The sequence below is a fragment of the Gastrolobium bilobum genome, unplaced genomic scaffold, assembly GCF_033153095.1.
Source record: "Gastrolobium bilobum isolate Gb01-03AN ecotype WA unplaced genomic scaffold, APGP_CSIRO_Gbil_v1 utg2831, whole genome shotgun sequence".
Classification (NCBI taxonomy): domain Eukaryota; kingdom Viridiplantae; phylum Streptophyta; class Magnoliopsida; order Fabales; family Fabaceae; genus Gastrolobium; species Gastrolobium bilobum.
Genome location: NW_026899212.1, coordinates 172,070 through 184,238, shown reverse-complemented (window position 1 = coordinate 184,238; position 12,169 = coordinate 172,070). Strand labels below are relative to the sequence as shown.

At 29.8% G+C, this 12,169-nt stretch overlaps 1 protein-coding gene across 1 annotated transcript; it reads left to right on the top strand.

Moving 5' to 3' along the window:
* The first annotated feature begins 8,929 nt into the window (after positions 1 to 8,929).
* On the top strand, positions 8,930 to 11,588 carry LOC133288314 (serine decarboxylase-like). Its single transcript, XM_061486045.1, has 5 exons — positions 8,930 to 9,170; positions 9,282 to 9,513; positions 9,798 to 9,991; positions 10,110 to 10,246; positions 11,016 to 11,588. The coding sequence occupies exons 1-5, from the start codon at positions 8,930 to 8,932 to the stop codon at positions 11,586 to 11,588; spliced, it is 1,377 nt and encodes a 458-aa protein (XP_061342029.1).
* The last annotated feature ends 581 nt before the right edge of the window (positions 11,589 to 12,169 follow it).

Below are 12,169 nucleotides of genomic sequence, written 5' to 3'. Positions count from 1 at the left end.
AGTCTCACGCAGCAGCCAAAAAATGAGGCCTAGGGTTGTGTGCCACTTAGCTTAAATAGGCCCACTTAAGTTAAAACACACAGATATAACATTAATTGCTATGCTTAGCATTTTAATCTCAAACTCAGGATTCTTAACCTACTAAATTTTACAAGAATTATCATATTTTTCTTATAATTTTCGGAGCACCTTTTCGGTACGCGCTTTTCATAGCCAGTACTAGTTTCTAGCACCAGTTCTCATTATTTTAACTTGAAACTCGTTTTACAAGTCTTACATGTTATTCTAGTAATTATCATACACTTATTATAATTTTTCGGGATACTTTTTCGATACGCATTTATACCGACTAGTAGAACCGATATCTGCACTTTTCGTCAGAAAAGCGACTTTCAGCATTATTATTCACTTACTATAATTATTAGAGCCTCATAATAATTATTAGGGTCAATTATGGAATTATCTCATTAAACTCATAATTAACTGATTAATTTCCTTAATTAACGGTGCGGGTTCTTACAATTGTCACCTCACCCAACGACATATGAAATGTACGCGTCTGTGGACACCATCTCTCAACCAGAGCCGATTTCAGAGAGTGATCAATCTGTATTGAAACAGTAATAATTTACCAAAATTTATAAAACATCCAACGAACATACAACTTATACAAAAACAATTTTCACTAACCTCGTGGTTGCGCAAACGTGCAACATGATAAAATCCAGCTTGCTGCAGGTACGACACGATATCCGCCGAAATATCAAGGTGATCATGTGTTGCAGTGTGCCTAACATTAAGGACACGCTCACGAACCTCAGGGTCATCCGATGTGTTCCACACATGGGTGGAAATATGTTTCTCGTGCAAGACAAGGAGAGTATGGTCGGATGGACCCAGATCGATAATAGTCTGATGCGGGTCGTGCTGGTCCATCGATCTATTTACAAAAACAATTATATTACAATTACAAAATTATAATATATAAAAACTAAATACTAAGAAATAATTAAATATGAAACATGTGGACAATATTCTATAATTCATAAATAAATAAAAATTGTTATAAAAAAATAAAAAAAAATAAAAAAATAAATAAATAAATAAAAAATGACAACATTAATATACATAGAAAAATGTGCATTTAATAAATATTACTTGATTTTATTAAATAATGCATAAATAATACCACACAATTAATGTTATTAAAAAATTAATATGATACAGTTACTAATTCTTCTCACTTAATTTTATCAATTTCTAAATTAATGCATAAATTTTTGTAAACTACATTTCAACCTATAACTAAATATAATATAAAGAATATTACTAATTACTAAATTACTAATTACTAATTACTAATTATTAAACTACATTAATATATTTCAACCTATAACTAAATATAATATATATAATATTATTAATTACTAATTATTAAACTACATTAATATAATTATTAGATAAAGAATATTTTCCTAAACTACATTTCAATCCATACCAATTATTAATTACTAAATTTCGCAACATTAATATGAATGTTTTATAAACTATGTTTAAATTCTTTATATTTCAACCTATAACTAAATATAATATAAAGAGTATTATTAATTACTAAATTAATATTTAAATTACTATTTATTAAACTACAGTAATATATTTCAACCTATAACTAAATATAATATAAAGAATATTATTAATTACTAATTATTAAACTACATTAATATAAATATAATATAAAGAATATTTTTCTAAACTACATTTCAACCTACACCAATTATTAATTACTATATTTGACAACATTAATATTAATATTTTATAAACTAAATTTAAATTCTTTATATTATATCAAACAATTAATATTATTAATTGATACATTAATATAAATATAAAAACCTAACAACACTAATATTAAATCATAAATTCATAACAAATAATTCTATCCTATTGTCACAATTGTCTTCTAGCCTAAGGTTTCATGATAAAAATAATTGTTAACATTTAAATACAATACATAAAGCTATAAAAAAATAACTACATAAATTATTAACCTTTAATGTAGAGAGAGAAACACAATGAGAGAGGAAGAGAAAATATAAAAAAGATAGAATGAGATATGAGAGAGGAAGAGAAAAATGTAAAAGAGGGAGAGGGAGAGAGTTCGGTTGGGGAAGTGAGTGGGTGGGTGGGGGGTTTATAAAAGGGGAAATGTAGCTGTTGCAACAAGTTTGCTGCCTAGCCCAGCGAACTTGGTGCATGTTTGCCAAGTGTCAATGTAACCGTTACGCAGTGTTCGCCTGCTTGGCCAGCGTTCTTCTCTGCATGTCTGCCACGTAGCTGGGCAGGTGGGAAGGAGCAGGGGTATTAATTGCACTAGTTCGCTACCTAATGTAGCGAACTTGTGTACCACCAGGAACGTGACACATCACCAATCAGAGTTCGCCTCTTTGCCCAACGAACTTGTTCTCGTGACAGTTTGAAAAAAAAAAAAAGACTGTTGGCGTGTCATATAGGTAAAAAAGATTGGTATCAGTGGCAAAATGGTCACTGTTCCCCTTTATAACTCTATCAGCAGTTAATGGGAAGACTTTGTCCTCTCATAAGTCATAACATACTGGAAACAATCAGGGGCATTTTCCAAAATTGGCAATCCCCTCATTATAAATATCAGTATTAAATACATGGAAAAAAATGTGTATCATTTTAAAGGATGTAAAATTGTGTCATTTTAAATAAGAAAAAGAGATAGATAAAAGAAGAGAGAGTGGACAAAAAAATATAAAGGTAGGGGTCCCATCTCTTTGTCAGAGTGAAAGGATATAAGTTGTGTCATTTAAAAGGATAAACATTTTTTCCTAAAAATATATCTTCTCCTAAACTCTTAAACTCCTTGTAAAGATAATTATTCTCTAACACATTTGTAGAAAAATTCCTAAATTTCTAAATATCAGTAAATGATTATTTTATCAAAAAATTTTAAGGTGTTGGGTGAATATCTTCTTAATAACTTATATTATTTTTTAATACATCTCCTCACATAATAGGGCTTTGGACTTGAAACATAAATATTTTTTTTTGGGTAAAATGAAACATGAATATTACATCGTCTGATACAAATTATTTTTTGATACATCTCAAAGTATGATATTAACGAATAAATTCAAATTATCAGAATCAGATCCATTAGGATCGTTAATATAAAAAAGAAAAATAGATACTGAGCCCTTTTTTGTTTTTTAAAAATATACTGAGCCCTTTCTCTATAAAAAAATCTTTTAAATTAATTTATCTTTGAATTAAAATTTAAGAATATATTTGCAATAGTTACATCACCCAGACGCACGTGTGTGTGCGCGATTTAGATTTTGCCATCATTCCTCCGTTACCACTTACCATATGCGTCAATTACATGTGTTCATGTTATATGATCAAATAACATGATGATATGATCACTTTTTCACATGAGAGAATTCACTCCCCAATTATACCCCTATCCTCTTTCAATTATTGCACCTACAGGCACAATCTGAACCGACAGGCACAATCCGCACCGACAGGTACAATTTGCCACCACTGCTCTGACATATTCAAAAATGGATTTTTTAATGATAAGATTTTATATGATTTGATTTCGTAAAATTTGGGGTCACTCTTTTCGCCGTTTAGGTAGATTTATTTAGGAGTTTGTATTCATCATTTAATATGATATAAATTTTTTTTTTACATATATAATATTTTATGGAATTTATACTTTTTGAAACAAAAAAAAAAATTACGACACGCAAAATGAATTTCTATAGCATTATACAATTATTTTTCCTACATCATAACTGTTATAAAACCCTTTATTTATATTAACTCTAAAATGATATCGTTTTAAGATAAAGACCAAATGTTTTATAATTATACATTGTTTTAAAAATAAATATAAATAATTCACTTATATTCACTGTAAAAATATAGAAATCATAAAAGTGTTTATTTATTTCATTAATTAAAGTTGAATCTCACTTATTTAATATATTAATAAAGAGACACACACATAAATATATGAAATTTTAATCCATTCTCGTAAAGGAAAAATTTTAAAGTGATCCTAACCTATAATAATTCTTTCACTAAAAAAATAATATTTGGAATAAAAAAATATTTTTTTCTGTAATCTTTCCTTCTCTATCTTTAGGTCCATTGATACGCGTGGGAGCACACAATTAAAGCTCTCTTATGGGAAGACACGACTCCTTTGAAAAAGTTTGCTTTCTATACACACGTTTTTGTTGGGACCATTATTTATATTTAAAAAAATATAGAAAAACAGCTCAAAAGTCGATGGCATGTATCATGAGGGTTATATTTTTCAAATAAAATATTCAAAATTTTCTTTTCAAACGTTGTTTTTCATCTTAAATATAATTTTTTAGTCCGCTCATTTTTTTTTTGGAAGAGGTTATACTTACAACTTGTTTTTTTTTACAATCTCTTACAACTAATATTTTAACCGTTGATTTCCGTCAATCAACGATTAAAATTTATTGTGAATTAATAATTATTTAATAAATTTTATTTACAAAAATTTTAACCGTTGATTGACGGAAATCAACGATTAAGATATTGGTTGTAAGAGATTGTAAAGGAAAATAGGTCGTAAGTATAACCTTTCCCTTTTTCTTTCGCCATTTGTTTAAGGGTTTTATTTTTCATCGGTTGTAGCGATGGAAATTGTCTCCTCTAATAGATAATAGCAATGTTATAAAAATCAGAACGATCCGGTCGGGTTGATCCGAAAACCAGTGAACTGGTCATGTAACCGGTCCGATTTTCATATTGGACCGATTATTTTACAGAACCAGTGTGACCGGTGTGTTTTTCTTAAAAATCGATGACCCGATCGGTTCAATTGGTAACCCGGCCCGATCTATAAAAAAAAAACTAATTTATTTTCATTAATTAATGTCTTCTTCTTTTTGACTCTCAAACACAAATTATTTGTTTTCTTTTGAAATATTTGAGTGACTTGTAGCTTATTAACTTACATAGACTATGTACCTATAACACTAATATTATCTTGATTATGCAATATGCAGGGAATTTTGATTTGATTTATAGTTAGAGATGTCGTTTACTGAACCTGAAACACTAGTATTACAAATATTATATTATATGTTTAATTGATCTTTTGTTGGACAATAATGTATAATTTATTATTTTTATATTAAAATATTTGAAATTAGTATATTTTTTTTACAAATATTTAAGTATATTTATAGTTTTTTAATATAAATTATAAATTTACATATACTTAACGGGTGTTGAACCAGTGACTCAGTACTTCGACTGGATCAATAATCGAGCTGAGTTTTCTTTTTTTCTGTAAGCAAGGCCGAGTTTAATAACATTGGATAATAGTGACGAGAAGAAAAAATTATTTTAATAAGGACGCTTATTTTCTTTATTATTATTTTTCCTTGTCGACAATTTCTATCCTGCGATATGAGATTGGAAACACCATATTTTGCCCCATCTATTCACCATTTTATTTTATTTTTCTTAAATGAATTAAAAAAAGAAGAAGATAATAACTCATGAGTAAACATATCTCTGTTAATGTTACCAAAAAAAAAAACATATCTCTTGTTACGTGCACAGCCCAAGCAGGCTTGCATCATCCAAATAAAAAAAGAGTAAATATTTTTTTTGGTCCTCAGCAAATTTCACGATGTCCGTTTTAGTCCCTAACAAATAAAAAGGCCCATCGTGGTCCCTAAAAATTTTTAAATGGACCCATTTAGTTGAAATCGTGGTCCCTCACAAATTCAAAAAAAGACCCATATTAATCCTTAAAATGACTAAAATGGGTCCATTTTGAATTTTTTAGGAACTGCGATGGGCCTTTTTATTTGCTAGGGATTAAAATGGGCAACGTAAAATTTGCTGAGGACCAAAAAATATATTTACTCTGAAAAAAAGGAGTCAAGTCAGATTAAGAAAAAGGAAGTTGTTTTAGAAAGAAACTCAAAAATGACATAGGTACAAGAGAAGATTATATTTACAAAAAAAATTTTTACAAATTTTTTGTTTACAAATTCTTAAAAATTATACTAAGTATGACCGATCATACTTCAATCAAGAGACTATGATCGGTCATATTTAGTGTAATTTGTAGAAAAAATTTGTAAACAGATAATTAACTCTGCTCGAAAATGCATAGATTTCATCCTATAAGTTGACACAAAAGAGGGGGTATCAGGAAGAAAGGTAACATATTTCTCACGAAAAAAGAGAGTCTTGAAAACACAGAAATATTAGATGTTTTAAGAGAGATTTAGAAAAAAAAATATTGGAAAAAACTACTCTTATGTAACATAAGAGTAGTTTTTCTCCTATAGACCCATTGAAAACCGTGACACTATTTTTTTTAATTTTTATTTTTTTGTAAATAGTGGACCCCACCATATGTGTATCTATAACATAAGATATCTTCTCTCATGAGATTAGATGAACCCAAAAATATTAGATGTTTTAAGAGAAATTTTGATATGAAAGTGCCAGTATAAAGACAAGCTGATAGTGAAATAAGAAATCATGGAAAAAAGAGTGAAATAAGAAATCACAAATTGCTGAACACAGAAAAGAGGTAAGATTTAAACATGCTATTGATCCTGTTTGAATGCTTGAATCTCTTTGGTTTGTTATCCACACTTTTCACTATAACATAATTAACATTCCATTATCACAAAATGTTCACCAGCACATAACTCACATTCATGCTTAAACCATTCATAGAGTTTAGAGTCCTTTAAGAAAGCTTTCGATCAAGAATAAAAATCATCACAAAAGGGTGAAAAACAAGATAACAACTCCATGGTCATAACCATCATTCTCCATTGCAAGTCCTCCAACATTTTTAGTGCTCTTAAGGCACATTCTTCTATCTTTCTATGCTGTAACCACAACAAGCCATGGTCCTCACTTTCTCCTCCAAAAAGTGGTATGTCCCAAGAGGCAAATAATAGAGGTGAGGTGTAGGTTTATAAATCCCTTCACTTCTCGTATCTTATCCAATGTAGAACTTTTACTCATACACTCCTTTCACCTTTTTTTTTTTTTCCCTTAATCCATTTCTAATTCATAACTTATGAGATTTAGACACAAATTAAATCCAACAGTAACCGTGCTGCTAAACCTCCATGACTGCCGCCATCAGTGTAAGCCGTCAACCACCACGAGCACCACCATGTTGCGCTGCGCTGTCTCCTTCTCCACTGCACCATTCATGCTGCTAAACCAAAATAATTAATGATCTTTTTCAAAGTTATTTTCAAAAATTAAAACCAACAAATACATAAATACTTTTTTATAGAACGACATAACCCAATTGCAAGAGGGATACGTTGGGAGAAGACACTTCCTGTCAAACTTAAAATTAAATTTTCAAAAATTAGTTTTTTTCTCCCATAATCAATTTTATTTAAGGAAAAATATTTGTCATTTTAAATGACATAATTTATATTCTTTCACTTTCAGAAATTGGTGAGACCCACAACTTTATATTTTTTTTGTCCACTCTCTTTCTTTTTTTATCTATCTCTTTCTCTCACTTAAAATGACACAACTCTACATCCTTTAAAATGATACACACTTTTTCCTTTATTTAATTCTCTGGGTTAAAATAAATATTCTAAAATTTTATCAATAATTTGCCTAATTAATTTAAGATAACAATTTTTAAAATGAATGATTTAGATGTTAACACTGTCCCTACTCATAAGTCCATTTCTATTTTCAAATATCAGTTTTCTCAACAAAAAAAAATAATTTTTTTAAATATTTTTTCAAATAAATCTGGATCTTGACTCTATTATTTTTAATTTTTATTTATTTCGCCTTCACATCCCGATCCGTTTCGACAGAGGAAAAATAAAGCCTTTGTTTAATGCTTGCTGCTGATAGTTACAGACTCGTTGTTTTGTCTCTCACCTCGTGGTTTGCATGCTGCACAAAGCGTATTATATAAATATTTCTCTACTCATAAATATTTGTAAATAGGATCGAATCCTATTTATTTAATATTTTGAAAAAATTTGGATATAAAAGTTTACGTGAAATTTACAACTTTCACTCCTAATAAGTCTTGTTATTAAATATATGAGGAACCATTTGTTCTCTTGAAATTTTTTGATGAATTAAGTCAAAATCTATTAAGAGTTTAAAACAATTATTAAGTAAATTAAAATAATAAAAATCAATTGCAATAAGCAAACTGTTCCACTATAGTAATTTTATTATTTTAAAGAACATAAAAGAATGCAACAAGTAATTTTATTAGTTAGTGGGGTTGGATATGTGTTCGATTCCCGCTGAATGCATTCTTGGGGAGGGGGCTGAACCTTTAGCCATCATTATTCCCCCGCACTCCGGATTAGTCCCATAGCCGGCTCAAAGAGTCGAAACTCGTGGGGATACCGGAGGGAGCCAACTCGTCTCAAAGAGATAATTAGGGTTGGGTAACTCCAAAAAAAAAAGTAAAGTGTTTCATTAAAATAAATTTTTATTTTAAATAAAAAATACTATTAACTGTGTATATATAAATATTTTTAAAAAAATCTTTACAATAACAAAATTATTATAGGGGAACGCATTACTGAGTGCATACTTTTTTTTTGTTTTTAAAAATAATAAAATTACTATAGTGGAACTGTAACACTTTATTTATGGCATACTTTTATATAAAATGTTCATATTTCTATATATGTGAACTAACTATAAAACGTATGCATTAACAATATTTATTATTTAAAGAATTAAAATAATTTGAATTTCCTATTCTGCTGTGCCAATTAATGTTTATTCATCGCTTTATGAGTACTTTCTCACTATTTTTGTGTCACTCTCAAATCATATATAAATACAAAAAGAGTGGTGAGTACGACCAATGGAGAAGAACGTAGCAATGTCATTAATTATTCCAACAGTTCCTGTCACAGAGCGGCTACCTAGGGTGGTCAGTAAAACCAAGCCCTCTAGAGAAGAAGAGAAGCAGAGAGAAATCCAAGAGAATAATGGACATTTGAGCCTTGCTGTCACCAAGTGCACCGGGGAGACACCGCCCAATTTGGCTGAAATAATTAGTCATTACGTGGGGACACTAAATCAAAAGAAACTGCACTTTCTGGGTATGCTTTTGATTTTATTTTTCATTTTATTTTTTTAATGGTGAACGTTTATCCCTAAGTATCAATATATAGTTGCAAGACCTTCTCTAATAATATATATCCGCCAAGCAGGCTACCCCACTAATCTGGACTTGGACTATGATGCGTTGGTACCATTGTTGCAATTTCACCTAAACAATGTTGGGGATCCTTTTAGAGGGAGCAGTTTTGTTCTAAATTCAACAGAATTTGAAGTTTGCGTGCTTGATTGGTTTGCTAACCTCTGGGAGATAGAGAAGGATGAGTACTGGGGATACGTCACAACTGGTGGGACTGAAGGAAATCTTCATGGGATTTTACAGGGGTAATTAAGTTTTGTTGAACTTCGTTTCAAGAGGCTTTGATTGTGGGAAAAAGTTTTCACCTTTATAAGGATATATATAAGGTTGTGTTTTTTAACAGTCATACGATACGTACGGTAATATATAGTTATAATATTAAAGTTATATTTTTTTATCTTTTTATAACTTATGTTAAAATAGTACAACTTTATATCCTTTAAAAAGGCACTCATTAGACCTTTGATTGTTTTAAATAATATGTATCCTAAACATAATAACCATTTGTTTGTGTTTATTGTATATATAGGAGGGAAAAATTTCCCGATGGGATTCTATATACCTCAGAGGACACACATTATTCAATATTCAAAATAGCAAGAATGTATAGAATGCAATGCGTGAAGGTTGGCACGTTGGTATCCGGTGAGATCGATTGTGTTGATCTAAAGACTTTACTTCTTGCTCACAAGGACAAACCCGCCATCATCAATCTAAACATAGGTCTCCTCTTATCTTCGACAACTATACACAGATTACAGTTAACAAGCTTATGTACGCACTTTTGTACAAATTGTTTATATAGTCATTTTGTCTAAACTTGAAAGGGTTCCTGATGCAGGGACAACTATGAAAGGAGGTGTTGATGACCTTGATCTTGTAACACAAACACTTGAGGAATGTGGATTCACTTGTGATCGATTCTACATTCACTGTGATGGAGCTCTATTTGGAATGATGTTGGCTTTTATTGAACGGGTGTGTTAAAGTTATTTACATAAATATTATTACATAAAAGCATTACTTTATAGTGTGCTTAGATAGTAGTATTTAGATTGTGGAATAAAATATTATTTTTCTCTGTTTTTTCCTCCAATCTTATCCCCCAACTACACATACCAACAAATTAACCAACTAAAAGAAAAGCTATTGTGCATACTGCATAGTTTATTTTTACTTGGGTTTGATTTGAGAGACATGAAAAAAGAGACAATATTTAGATTCATGAATTGTATGGGTCACATATGTACATTTATTACTATTTTAGATAATTAGATGTATGCATCAAGTTTTGTGGGGAATCAATTAGGAGATTTAAAAAATATTTTTTTATGATAAATTAATTTATGGTGATTTTTTATTATTATCAATTAAGAACATTAACTTTGTTAAAAAAATATATAGAAAAATATATGAAAAGTCAAATTTAACTTTACATAATACATATATGACTTATCTTTTTTTGGATTGGTAAATTTAAAAAAATAATTGTTTGAAATTAAAATCCTTAATTGATAAATTTTTAAGTTGAGGTCGTTACTGATTATTATTATTATTATTATTATTATTATTATTATTATTATTAAGTTCTATGCTTTAGTACTATTCTTTACATATTATTTTTGTTTAAGAATGCATGTGTGTACACCTACCTATTTATTTACAATATTATAATCTAACTTAAGGATTCAGATATTTCGTACTCAATTATGATTTCATCTACAATATTGTTTGAGTGATTGCACAGGCACCAAGGGTTACCTTCAAGAAACCCATTGGAAGTGTAGCTATTTCTGGCCATAAGTTCTTGGGGTGCCCAATTCCTTGTGGTGTTGTAATAACTCGCTTACAACAGGTCAATGCCCTATCTAGTGATGTTGAATACATTGCTTCAAGGGATGTCACAATCACAGGTAGCCGTAGCGGGCATGCTCCAATCTTCCTCTGGTATGCTCTCCAAAAAAGAGGTTTAATAGGACTCAAGAAAGAAGTGCAGATGTGTATCAAGAATGCACGTCACTTAGTGGATCAACTACGTGATGGTGGCATTGGTGCAATGTTGAATGAATTTAGTAATACAGTTGTCTTTGAAAGGCCTCTAGATGATGACTTTACGCGTAGGTGGAGTTTGGCTTGCGATGGAAACATTGCACATGTGGTGGTGATGCAACACATTAACATTGAAATGTTGGACTCCTTTGTTAGCGAATTTCTTAAAAAACGATTCATTCGGTTCAAAGATGGACAGTTTCAACCTCTATGCATTGCAAATGATGTTGGTTCTGAAAATTGTGCATGTTCTATGCACAAAACATTATGATGATTGAGAGTCTAGTAAAATTTACATTTGTGAGGTTAAATAATTGACTGATCAATGGATGCAATTATTAGTCGTTCCGCTTTCTTATTTAAGGTTCATAAATAATATATTTCTACAGTTCCTTCTCCGTTTACCTTTTTAGCTTTTACCGCCACTTTGCATGGGAATTAAATGTTATGGACGTTTGATATAGAGAAGATAATTTTTTTACAGGTAAATGCAATTATCAGTAATATAATAGGAAAGTGAGTTTGGTAAGAAAGTTAAAAAATATTTATTTGTTTAGTCAAAATTTTACTAAAAAAATTGGATTAAATTTTGCGAGTATCACATTGTTTCGTTCACCTTTTCTCATTTAGCTGGTTTTATGGCGAATACCACATGGTAAAGTTGGAATGCCAAACTCAGATGGACGAGGATCTAAACAAATATTTCAAAGAATTTGTTTATGGGAGGAGTTATATTTATCACTAAAAAAAATTTATTATCCTTACAACCAACTTAATCACCGTTGGATCAGAATTAAATCCAATGGCTCCCATTAAAACTTTATAATCTTAATTAACTTTTTACCCTTTTAT

Coding starts and splice junctions, on each gene's coding strand:
- LOC133288314 (XM_061486045.1), top strand. CDS start 8,930: ATGGAGAAGAACGTAGCAATGTCATTAATTATTCCAACAGTTCCTGTC. Junction 9,992..10,109: donor CATCATCAATCTAAACATAG/GTCTCCTCTTAT, acceptor TTCCTGATGCAG/GGACAACTATGAAAGGAGGT. Junction 10,247..11,015: donor TGTTGGCTTTTATTGAACGG/GTGTGTTAAAGT, acceptor GTGATTGCACAG/GCACCAAGGGTTACCTTCAA.